General features: G+C 46.4%; 1 protein-coding gene across 2 annotated transcripts in view; it reads right to left on the reverse strand.

Moving 5' to 3' along the window:
- HKDC1 (hexokinase domain containing 1) overlaps positions 1-11,958 on the reverse strand; it is a 49,095-nt gene extending 37,137 nt beyond the window's left edge. Inside the window, exons 1-2 of one of the 2 annotated variants that reach the window (XM_004386382.1) lie at positions 11,764-11,958; positions 6,056-6,218 (exon numbers count right to left, since the gene is read on the reverse strand). In XM_004386382.1, the coding sequence (XP_004386439.1) occupies positions 6,056-6,218; positions 11,764-11,826 (226 nt within the window). In that variant the 5' untranslated portion in view covers positions 11,827-11,958. The remainder of the gene's footprint in view (positions 1-6,055; positions 6,219-11,763) is intronic. The other variant, XM_023740730.1, reaches the window with a different exon arrangement.
- Between the last annotated feature and the right edge of the window lie 925 nt (positions 11,959-12,883).

A 12,883-nucleotide genomic window follows, 5' to 3' on the forward strand; every position in this document is an offset into this window, starting at 1 on the left:
TGTGAGCAGCCATCTAAGATACTCCACTCGTCTCACCCCTTCAGGAGCAAGGGAGAATGAAGAAACCTAAGATACAAAGGAATGATTAGTCCAAAGGACTAATGGACCACATCTACCATGGCCTGCACTAGACCAAGTCCAGCACAACTAGATGGTGCCCAGCTGCCACCACTGGCTGCACTGACAGGATCACAATAGAGGGTCTCAGACAGAGCTGGAGAAAAATGTAGAACAAAATTCTAACTCACAAAAAAGGACCGGACTTACTGGCCTGACAGAGACTGGAGAAACCCTGAGAGTATGGCCCCAGGACACCCTTTTAGCTCAGTAATGAAGTCACTCCTGAGGTCCACCCTTCAAACAAAGATTAGACAGGCCTATAAAACAAAAGGGGACTAAAGGGGCACACCAGCCCAGGGGCAAGGACTAGAAGGTAGGAGGGGACAGGAAAGCTGGTAATAGGGAAACCAAGGAAGAGAAGGGAGAGTGTTGACATGTCGTGGGGTTGTTAACTAATGTCATAAAACAATATGTGTACTACCTGTTTAATGAGAAACTAGTTTGTTCTGTAAACTTTCATCTAAAGTACAATAAAAAAATTTTTTTTTGAAAAAAATTTCCTTAGAAGCTGGGATGGAGAGACTTCGGCTTACTTACTTTGGATATGTCATCAGGAAAGACCAGTTTCTAGAAAAGAACACAATGTTTGGTAAAGTAGAGGGTCAGTGAAAATGAGAGAAACCCTCCATGAGAAGGACTGACACAATAGCCACAACAATGGATTCAAACCTACCAACATCATAAGGATGGCACAGGACCAGGCAATGCATTGTTCTGTTATACATGGAGCTGCCATGAGACGGAACTGACTCAATGGCAACTAACAACAGTGACAACAAGATGCCAAGGATCTTTAATTCTTTAGGCCAGAACCACCTCAACAGGAGAAAATGGAAATGACTGAGACTGACCCAAGATAGATGCTATTAATAAAAAGTGGAAATGAGACACATGTTGGAGTGAGATAGCCCACTCTGGCAACTTCTACTTGAACCCAGACAGAATTCCTGCCCAGGACCCCAGCCGCTCCTTGGAAACCCTATGGGGCAGTTCTACTCTGTCCTATAGGGTAGCTGTGAGTCGGAATCAACTCAATGGCAACGGGTTTTAATCCTATGCAACTTTTATGAAGCACTTGTTATGTACTAAGCAAGAGATGCTTTCATACGTATTATCTCATTGCATAGGAAGTCGGGTAGCTCACAGGATCCATGTACATTTACTGAGCTCCTACTATGTGCCAAGTAGTGTGCCAGGTACCAGGGACGCAAAGATAAAAGACTGTGGGCTCCTTGGGGAGTCTATCAGGGATAAATCCATTGTCGTCGAGTCAAATCCGACTTATAGCAACCCTATTTCAGGGATACAGGTAAGTAAAGAAGTACAGGGAAGGGCTTCGAAATCAGAGTCAAGGGCGCTCCCCAGAGGAGGCAATTCAGAGCCAAGTGTTGATGGATGAGAGGGAGTTAACCAGATAGAAGAGAGCCGTGTCTCAGGGAGAGGAATCCATGAGCAAAGGAATGGGGGGCAAGAGAGAAAATGAAGGTTGGTGCTTTTGAGACAGGATGGAGGCTGTGACAGGAATTGGGCTGGAAGGTAGTCTCCATTTAAGTTTGGAAGGATCTGGAAAACGCACTCACCGCCTACTCCCAAGGAGCTTGAGCTTTATCCATGTTGGGGGAAGCCACAGAGAGAGTTTCAGCAAGGGAGTGCCAAGATCTGATTGAGATTTTGGCGAAGTGCCACTGGCACCAACCAGGAATGGAGTGAAGGGTTTCAAAGCCACAGAGGAGGTACCTATGCTGCAATCCACACTGGAGGTGACACACTGCAGTCAGGCAGGAAAATGTTCCTTCTTCCAGCTGCCAGCCCCATTATCACTGTACAGACTCCTCCCTCCCCTGGGACTGAGATGCTATTTCCTGTACACCACGTCGTATGACCCTGTCAGTGACTCTGACCCCAGAGAAAGGACTCATTGGACCCTGGGGAAAGGGCTTCCCAGACAAAAGGAGGGCCACAGTGGCAGTGGGGCCCTCAGGGTCTTTAAAGCAATTGTTAGGAAAATGACCTCTCACGAGGGGTAGTCCTAGTGCAGACCACTGGACCATCAGCTGGCCCCAGGCTGACTACCTGGGGGCTCCCCGGGCTCACACTTAAGGGAGCCTGCCTAGAGAGAAAGGTCAAGAAGAGAACCAGCTGCTTCTTTTTTGTTGGGCCTACAAAATCATAATCACCCTCACAGTCATGTGATGGGCGTTCCTGTCCACCTTCCCTCCCTGACTAGTAAAGGAAAAGGCACAAATTATAAACCAACTCTTTTAAGGCACTTGACCCTAATTAGATGGGGGCAGTGATGGTTCAGTGGTAGAATTCTTGCCTTCCATGTAGGAGGCCCAAGTTCGATTTCCAGCCAATGCATCTCATGCACAGTCATCACCCATCTGTCAGTATCATGTTGCTAGGATGCTCAACAGTTTTCAGTGGAGCTTCCAAACTAAGATGGACTAGGAAGAAAGGCCTGGTGATATACTTCTGAAAATCAGCCAATGAAAACCCTATGGATCACGATGGTCCCGTCTGCAACTAATTATGGGGATGAGTCAAAATCAACTCGACAGCAACAGGTTTGGGTTTTGGTTTGGTTTGGTTTGGTGTAGGACAGGGCAGCATTTAGTTCTGTCATGCAAGGGGTTGCCATGAGTCTGGGGGTGACTTGACGGGCAACCAACAATGAAAACGACCCTGGCTGAAAACAGTCATTCACAGCACCTGCACTAAAAGTCTAGGAGTAACTAAGGCTCAAGTTGGTTATCGACTCTCAGGTAAATTCAGATAAAAGGAGGAGAAATTCAAGAGGAGGTGAATTCAGAGGATTTCTCTGAAGACTCCATACACATTTCTGAAATGGAAGAAGCCTCAAGGGATTGCTATTGTTGTTGTTAGGTGTAACAGAGTTGATTTTGATTCACAGACATCCAGTGTGACAAAATAGAACTTCCCCATAGGGTTTTCTAGGCTGTGATCTTTACAGAGCAAATCACGTTTTTCTCCTGCAGAGCTGTTAGGTGGGTTGGAGCCGCCAACCTTTTAGTTAGCAGCTGAGCGCTTAACCAGTGCACCGGCAGGGCCCCTTCTCAAGGAATTGGCAGAGTTTTGTTCGTTTGGTTTTGTTTGTTTAGTAAGCATGAAATTACATCACCGGCTCACAAGAGCTCTGAAGGACTTGGGGCAACATTTTAGAGATTTCAAAGCACTCCATCCACGTGACCTCATCTGATCCTAACAACCCAACAGGCTGGTAGAACAAACTGACCATGGTCCCTTTACCAGTGAGGGCAGGAGCCCCAGTGGTCCTAGAACTTGCCAAGGGCACCTGGCTAGTTAGGCTTCTGGGCTCAGGGATCTTGTTATGGTTTGAATTGTGTCCCCCCAAACTATGTGTGTCCACTTGGTTAGGCCATGACTCCCACTATTGTGTGATTGTCCTCCATTTTGTCACCTGATGTGATTTTCCTGTGTATTGTAAATTCTGCCTCTATGATGTTAATGAGGTGGGATCAGTGGCAGTTATGTTAATGAGGCAGGACTCAATCTACAAGATTAGATTGTGTCTTAAATCAGTCTCTTTTGAGATATAAAAGAGAGAAGTGAGCAGAGAGACAAGGGGACCTCATGCCACCAAGAACAAGTGTGCCCTTTGGACTCGGAGACCCTGCACTAAGAAGCTCCTAGACCGGGGGAAGGTTGATGATAGGGACCTTCCTCCGGAGCTGACAGAGAAAGAAAGACCTCCCCTGGAACTGACACCCTGAATTTGGACCTCTAGCCTACTAAACTGTGAGAGAATAAACTTCTGTTTGTTGAAGCCATCCACTTACGGTATTTCTGTTATAGCAGTACTAGATAGTTAAGACAGACCTCCTGCAACAAAATTGCTGGTGAGATTTACTGCGTAATGAGAGGGTCTGAGGAGACAGCAAAGAAAGAAGATGATGTCTCCTGGCCTGAGGAGGAGCTTGTTTCGGAAATGTTGACAGCTTGACTTCCAAACTTCCCTGAAGCAGCCAGGGCAAGGAAGGCACATCCTGCCCGTGCAGCCTCTAGACTATCAAAGGTCACTTTTGCTAGCTTCTGAGGACATGCCTTTTCCATATCCGGAGAAGGAGCTTCAGCACAGGAAGCCAGGAGGACTTAGCCCTTGTGCCCGCCCCCGCAACACACATACCCCATGAGTCAGGGAACCAATGGTGACTCATCTGCTTCCTCTGAATGGCCCTGATGACCCATCAAGGACAACAGCCCCCTGAACACAATGTCAGTGAGCAGAGTCAGGGACCGAGGCAAGATTTCAAAACAGAACCATCTCTCTCCAAAGTTATGCTCCTCCAGGGTAGCGTACTGCCCACCCCACACACCCACCCACCGGGGAGAGAACAAAGCTTTCCCATCACATTTTCCCAGGGACCTCACAACTGGCAGAACCAACCAAATTTTGACCCACACATTGCCCCAGAGGAGTCCAGAAAGTGTCTAATCCAACTGAGGCCCCCCAAATCTCCCCAAACTTTACTCCCTGCTCCTTCAAGAGCCCTAAGCTTGATTTGGGTGCTGGCACCCTGATGTTGGGGAAGCTCCTGGGTCTACAGTGCTTTCATCTGACCTAGGGTAACAGCTACACCACAGGATTCTTATGGGGATTTTGTATGACGATGAGTTCCTGGCAACCAATAGCCACAGTAATTATTCAGTAAACATCAGTTCCTTTCCCTCTTAAGGCTTTGCCCAGAGGCTAACAATGGAACAATTGAGTGAGACTTCAGAGATCCCCTCTAGAAGGTTCTAGGCTGTGGTAGGCAAAATAATGGCCCCCTAAAATGTCCATGTCTTAATCCCTGGATCCCGCGAGTATGTTAGGTTACATGATAAAGTGGAATTAAGGTTGCAGATGGAATTAAGGCTGCTAATCAGCTGAATTTAAAATTGGGAGATTATGCTGCATAATCAGGGTGAGGAAGGTGGAAGAGTCAGAGTGAGATTGGAAGCTGCTACACTGCTAGCTTTGAAGAAAGAGGAAGCGGCCGTGAGCTAAGGAAGGCAGCAGCCTCTGGAAACTGGACAAGGTGAGGAAACAGATTCTCCCCTAGAGCCTCTAAAAGAAACCCACCCCTGCCAACACCTTAATTTTAGACCACTGAGACCCGTTTCGGACTTCTGACCTCCAGAACTGTAAGAGAATAAATTTGTGTTGTTTTAAGTCCCTAAATTTGTGGTAATTTGTTACAGCAGCAATAGGAAGTGAACACATAGGCCAACTTCATTTTACAGATGAGGAAACCGAGGTTAAACACTTGCCTAAGGTCACTGTGGAGTGACAGGGCAGGGCCTAGAGCCCCGGTTTCTTTCCATTACATCATGCTTCCCACTACATCATGCTTCATTTCACAATTTACTGTCCATAACATAGAATCTACGTGCCTAGGAGTGAGATATCATTTATTATTCATTCAACAAATATTTGAGGACCTAGTATGCATTAGACACTATACTAGCTGCCCAGAATACTGTGGAGAATAAGACACGGACCTGTCTTCATGGAGCTACTGGCCCAGTGGGTAGACTCTCATACACAAACTTCGGGTGACAATGCTGATGAGCATCTAGCCCAGCATGGGAATGCTTTCCAGATGGAGGCAGTAGTCTCTACATTGGATAGAAAAGCTAAGTTGGTGTTCATCAGGAGAAGAGTGCTCCAGAAGGAGACAGAACAGAACGTGTGAGGCCAAGGTGGGCAGAGAGAAAGCAAGGTGCATTTGTCTGTGGAACCAAGAGGTGTTTAGTACTGTTCAAGCATAAGAGTCAGGGAGAGTGGGGAGGGGGAATGTGGTCAGAAGGCTGGAGAGGTAAGCCAGGGTCCCGGAGCAAACTTCAGTTACCCCCCAGCCGAGAAGAAACTGCAGTGACAAGGGTCCCTGGCAGCCCTAGCCCCACTCACCGGAGCCATCTGGAATGGCCCTGACAAAGGTGGGCAGCATCTTCACTGAGGCTGTGGGGTTAGTGTCCTTCCCCAAGCCCTTCTCCATCTCAGCCTGGAACCGCGCCATGATGTCCAAAAGGGTCTCATCGGAGAGCCGCATGTGATACAGGAACCTGTCCACCTAGAACAGACGCCGGGGCAACCAGTGCTGGCTGGGGGGGCACTTGCCCTCCAGTCGAAGCCATAAGCTCCCTCCCCACCCCCATCACGAAGCTGCACTCCTGAATCAGGGGACAGCTTTGTGATGTGGCTTCCCAAAGGCTCCCTGCCTGACCCCTCATTAAGCTGGGGACAAGGTGGGGAGTTGGGAGAACAGAATGGAACAAACAGCTGTTGAGGTGGGGATTTATGGCCTCCTCTGGAGGATAAGCTTGGAGGAAGAAATGATCCCTCCATTTTTCTGATGGGACAATGGAGAGGCAGAAGCTAAGGACTCAGGGTTTCTAATTCTCAGTCCAGGCCCCCATCATTATCTCCACTGGAAAAGACTAGATATAGCTTTACTCTTAGATTCCTAAACATGGATGATCTCCTTTGTGTGATGACGAAAATATATACCCAAACATGTTTCCCTTAGTTCAATGGCTGCCAGGAAACTCTGAGCTAAATTCATTTTTCAACTGCAATCTCTAAAATTTAGTCCTTTAAATTTTCATTCTGTTTTTAACTGAGGTTGTTCGAATTTAAATTAAAGCCAAACCCATTGCCGTTGAGTCGACTCTGACTCATAGTGACCTTATTTATGTTTGAATTTAGATGAAGTTCAATTTTTAAAGCCAGCTCAAATTGCTAATGGGAATGAAGAGATGTCACTCAAATGAATAAAAGTAATCAGGAAATTGGGGCAAAGGACCGCTGCCCCAGTGGAGGGAAGTTACAAAAATCACTATGGCTGTGCTCATTCCACTTGAAGGTAATGTCACAACAAAAATGGCAGAAAAGTTCCCTCCCCCATGCTAATGTTGATCAGTGGGTGGTGGCAGCCTAGACTGCCCAGGACCACTGGGAAGACGCACTGATGGTTGATGGATGGGGGCAGGAGGAGGGGGAGTGTCATGTGTGTCATGTACTTGCCACCCCTGCTTTATATTTGCTGAGAGCCCCCTCCACCCACCCAGGTCCCAAGGAGGCTGGACACAAGGCACATTCCTGTAGGAAGTGCACTCCCACACTTATCTAAGGCTAAGAACCCAGCCTGCAGGCTACAGAGAGGTTCCCTGTATGTCAATCATCTAATCTTCCAACATTCCTTTGAGACAGCCAAGTAAGACCAATATTACCCTTTGCCGTTGTCATGGTTTGAATTATGTCCCCCAAAAAATGTGTGTACCAATTTGGCTAGGCCATGATTCCTGGTACTGTGTGATTTTCCTGTATGTTGTAAACCTGCCCCTATGATGTTAATGAGGGAGGATGGATGGCAGTTGTGTTAGTAAGGCAAGACTGGATCTACAAGACTGGATTGTGTCCTGAGCCAGTCTCTTGAGATATAAAAGACAGAAGTGAGCAGTGAGACAGGGGGACCTCATACTATCAAGAAAGCAGTGCCAGGAGCAGAGTGCGTCCTTTGGACTGGGGTCCCTGCTCCGAGAAGCTCCTAGTCTGGGGGAACACTGATGAGAAGAAGGCCGAGAGAAAGCCTTCTCCTGGAGCTGACACCCTGAATTTGGACTTTTAGCCTACTTTACTGTAAGGAAATAAACTTCTCTTCATTAAAACCATCCACTTGTGGTATTTCTGTTACAGCAGCACTAGATGACTAAGACAGCCGTCAAGTCAATTCAGACTCACGGCAACCCTAGAGATGGGAATCCCTGGGTAGTGCAAGTGGTCAATGTGCTTGGCTGCTAACTGAAAGGTTGGAGGTTCAAATCCACCCAGAAGAGCCTTGGAAGAAAGACATGGCAATCTACTTCCAAAAAATCAGTCATTGAAAACCCTAGAGAGCACAGTTCTACTCTGACACACATGGGGCCGCCATGCGTTGGAGTTGACTTGATGGCAACTGGTTGGTTACTTTAGAGATGAGGGATCTAAGGCTCAGAGGTGGTAAGTATTAGTAAGCAGAGCTGCTGTTATGTGGCAGAACTGGGATCATGACATAGTCTCTAGATTCCTTGCCTCCACTGCCTAGTTTGGTCCATACCTCTGTGTGGGATTCACAAGTCCAACAGACAAATTGTATCAAAAGTGCAGGCTCCACATCAAACATACCATAAGACGGGTACCCAGTCAGGCTTCAGAGGCCAGGGGGACCCAGGTCAGTCGGGGACCAATACAGAGACCCAAGCCAGAGAAATGGCACATGTCTCAGGGACTTTGAGGCCAGACGAAAGCCATCAGAGAACTGTTAATAAGAAGCCATTAACAACTGGGCTTTGAGCAGACTGGAGAGAATAAGATGTAACTAGGTCATGCTTCATTACAGGCCTCCTGATCATCCAGAATCTGTTTCTGACTAATTGGTTGGCACAGCCACACACAAATGGAGAACACCGCATGGAAGGGTGGGAAGGGTGGGATGCCCTGCATGGGAACGGACTTGACCCTGCATCAGCTCAGCTCCTCAGAAGGTGCTCCTGAACCAGTTGCTCAGTTTTGCTCAGGTCCCAGGTAGAAAGAGCTTCTCAGGATGTCATCCCTTCTGTGTAAGTAACGGTTGAGTCCCTGTTTAGGGCGTTACTTGTGAACTGCAGTTTAACAGAGTCATTCAGGACCTTGAGTTGCTGCTGCTGTTTCAATAAGTTAAAGTTATGACAGACGGCCAGTTTAGCAACAGTTCCTAGTTTATTCTTTGTCTCTTCCACAGTACTTCCTACAGTGGCTAGAAGGGAAGAGTGAATCATATGTTGGGGCAAAAAAAAGAGAAAAAAAAGCTATATTTTAAATCCAAACAGGTGATCTGAGGCATGTGTAACCAGGGACATACATCCCAGGCACTAAAGGAAGACGCTTGCGTTACAGAAAGTCAAGCTCATTTTTTGGAGTGAAACTAAAATCTTTTTCACAAACCATAGCGTGAATTATCTTCTACACGAAAGAGCCAACAAGCAGCACATTTAACTTAGGAGCCACAAATTCAAAAAGTTGACTTTCAGAGCTGTTGAATTACAGAAGGTGGGAGCTGGAAGGTACCTTAGAGATCACTCAGTCCAAAGCTCTCATATTACAAACAGGAGTCATAAAAAGGTTCAACTCTTTGACCCAGCAATTTCATTTCCTGGAATCTATTCTCAGGAAATATTCCTAGATATGGAGAATATTAGGTGTACACGATTTTTTTTATCATAGCAATTTTTTAATTGCAAAAAAACGTTTTTGGAAATAACCAAAATGTCCAACACGAGGGAAAGGATTAAATAAATTATGATATATCCACTTGATAGGAGGTTAGGAAGACGTTAAAATGATAACTATAAAGATAATGGATAAATGTAGATTAAGTGGTTCCACTATAAGAACTGTATGCATATCATAAATATAACTGTAAAAACATACACCATGAAAAACGACTACAAGAGCTTCCAACAGCAAATATGACCATGTTTGTGAGAGGGGTAGGTTTACGGAGAACATTTCCACTTTTTGTAATGTTGACTTACTGTAAAAAAAATACACGTTTAAAAAACCAACCAGGACTTTTCTTAAGAACGAACAATATGTAGGTCAGTGACCTGTCCTGGCCCAGTGCTGTCAATAGGTCAAATAAGGTCAGTATGTTGAGTTAGAAAAGAAACTGTCAGAGTGGCTTCTGTTTTCTTTCTTTCCATCCTTTCTTCTTTCTTTTTGTTTTTGTTTTGATGGTGGTTTGTGGATACTTTTTAAAATTGATTCAGGGTCTGAGTAGTAATCTTTGCTGGCAAGTATGGCCTAGGAGCTGGACAACTATACAAGCAGGAGGTACAGAAACTAAGTAGGTGGCTGGCTGCCTGACCCGTGCCTTTTGAGCGGGTATGTTTTCACCACGTGGAGGAGTGAATGAGTGTAGTGTTCTCAGAACCTGTGAGTCATCTCAGCAACCCATAAACCAGCCTCCCACACTACCCCAAGCTCAGTGAGGTCACCTGCTTAAAGTGACAAAATGTTTCCTGATTCCCCTTGCTCACAAGCCTTCTTGCCTCCCAAGGGCAACCGGGCCTGGGAGAAGCAATGTCAGCTTCAAGCACTGACAAAGGCTCACCCCCGTCACCCCAGAACCCGGGACAGATCAGAGGAGGCTGCATTTCCAAAGGGGCCTCTTGAGCCTGTACCTTGGCTGGTGGACAAACACTTCCCGCCGGTTCTAGGGTGTGACAAACGGTTAACCACCACAAAGGGGGCCAAGGAAAGGAAATGGGTTTGCAGAACCAAAGGTGTCAAGGTTTTAAATACTCTTCTTTGGGGGCTGGTGAGACAAAGTGTAAGTTGCATCTTTCCTCAAGGAGGTTACGAGAGCAAGTTCATTCTTAAGCAGTGCTACATAGGGCTTCCTCCTCCTCAAGTAGCCAGTAGAGGGCTCCGTGAATCCGATCAACAGATGAAAATAAAGACAGATTAAATCTGATGGACTGATTAATACGTTTAAATTTCTTGAAGCCTCTAACCCAGCTCTTACTAATAGAAATTTCGTGGACTTTATCCCACTAAACTCATGAGGGCAGTAAGGGGCCACGCTTCCTCTCTTTCTATTTGAAAAGCAGGTGGCAGCAGGGTACAATAGAAAGAATGTGGAGGAGGAGTCAGCCGGAAGTGGGTCTGATCCTCGTTCTCCCTGAAATACCTGGGTGACCTTGGCTAAGTCCTCTTCCAGGAGGACTCCTATTATCTGTAAATTGAGAGATGCTACTTGCTCAGGGCCCTGCACTGGCAGCCAGCCAGTGAGGCCAGGGTGAGAATCCTGATATGCCCCCAGCATAGTCCTGGCAGCCTTTAACCAGCCCACCTTGAAATAAATTTTGGAGACAGGCTTCTTGGGCAAAGTGACGAAACAGTGCACACCATTCACCGCACACCCTTGGCAAATACCAAAAACAAAAACCAAACCCAGTGTTACAGAGTAGAACTGTGCTCCATAGGGATTTCTTGGTTGTAATCTTTACGGAAGCAGATCACCAGGCATTTCTCGTGCAGCACTGCTGGGTAGGTTTAAACTGCCAGCCTTTAGGTTAGTAGTTGAGTGCAAACCATTTGTACCACCCAGGGACCCTTACTGTGGGCAAATAGCACGTGCCAATAATAAATATTTCAATTATTGTACGTTAAAACTCACATCCCTCTTGCTGCCCGTATTTATAGTCTCTCAAATGCACAAAGAATCAGATCTTCTTCAAAAGTTCTTAAAACTTCTTTAAACATGACTCTTCTTTGTAGGCTTCCCCCCTGCAAACACCCCTCACATTACATCAAACCCAATCCTCTTCACGCTTCCTAAAGACCTTCTCCTCATCCCCTTCATTATCTGGTATCTGCCAGGAAGTTCTGCGTGAAACTCAAGGCTCAGGACAGCAATGCAACGCCCAGTGGTATGGAAGACCTACTTCCTCTTCCCCCCTATGAGTTTTTTACTGGCCACGTGCTTCCTGTATCTTTTATAATAAGCTCTCCTACACCCTTTTTGATGTAGGTAGGGTGTCAGATTTGTCAGTAAAGAAAGAACCAGGCATCTCTCGGCTTTGCTGAGTTCTTACCTTCTTGACCTGGTCCTCCTTCAGCTTGGTGAAGTAAAATGCCATTAAGTGCACCGCAAACATTTTTCCTAAGTTTGGTTCCCCCAGAGATGAGTAGATATTTCTGTGCAGTGTTTACCCCCAGGTCTCGGCGTGCCCCTCAAGTCCAGTTCAGGCTTAGAGACCTCCTGGGGAGCTAGGTGCTGCCTACTAAATACATTCAGCTCGCTTGGTTCAGTGATTAAACTTCGCCCCCTCCCTCTAGTCCCTCCCTCCAGCATACTCTTGATTATCTAATAGGAAGCTCTGGATAGTAGCTGAGGGTTAGCAAGGGGGAGGCAGGGAATTGATGGGTTGCTTGTCTATTTGAGAATCAGGTGCCACAAAATCTCGTTGCTAAGCAACTCTCAAGCCAGTGTCCCCTCAAGCCCAGTCAGCCGAGGAAAATCTTCTCTCTGAGAAGTTGGGAGCTAAACAAAGACAACTTTCAACCTTTTGAGCTGCTCCGCAAATTTCCAGTCCCTCGGCTTTTCTCTTCAGTTCTTTTCTGCTCAGCCCAGTGATACAACTACCTGACTCCCTGCCCCTCTGTAGCTCTGTCTTAATTAAGGCTAAATATTGCCGCAGTCAGGGAGATTTCTACAATGTTGGGGTAAATTCTTCCATTTGTGACAAATCTAATCACTTAGCTAACAGCCCATAGTGATGGAAAAGAATCAATAAAGCTTTGTATTCACAATGCTAAGCCAGAAAGTCTTTCACAGGTTGAGACTCAGAAAAAAATATGCACAAGAAGGGATGAGCGGAAGTCACCAGCACTCACTGGGAAGTTGCTGCTTATCTTAGTTATCTAGTGCTGCTATAACAGAAATACCACATGTGGGTGGATTTAACAAAGAGAAGTTTATTCTCTCACAGTCTAGGAGGCTAGAAATCCGTATTCAGGGTGCCAGCTCCAGGGGAAGGCTTTCTCTCTCTGTCAGCCTTGGGAGAAGGTCCTTCATCAATCTTCCCCTGGTCTAGGAGTTTCTCAGCACAGGGACCCTGGGTCCAAAGGATGCGCTCTTCTCCTGGCACTACTTTCTTGGTGGTCTCTTCTGGCTTCTCTCGTTTATATCTCAAAAGAGATATAAAATCTTGT

The sequence above is a fragment of the Trichechus manatus genome, unplaced genomic scaffold (assembly GCF_000243295.1).
Source record: "Trichechus manatus latirostris isolate Lorelei unplaced genomic scaffold, TriManLat1.0 scaffold00163, whole genome shotgun sequence".
Classification (NCBI taxonomy): domain Eukaryota; kingdom Metazoa; phylum Chordata; class Mammalia; order Sirenia; family Trichechidae; genus Trichechus; species Trichechus manatus.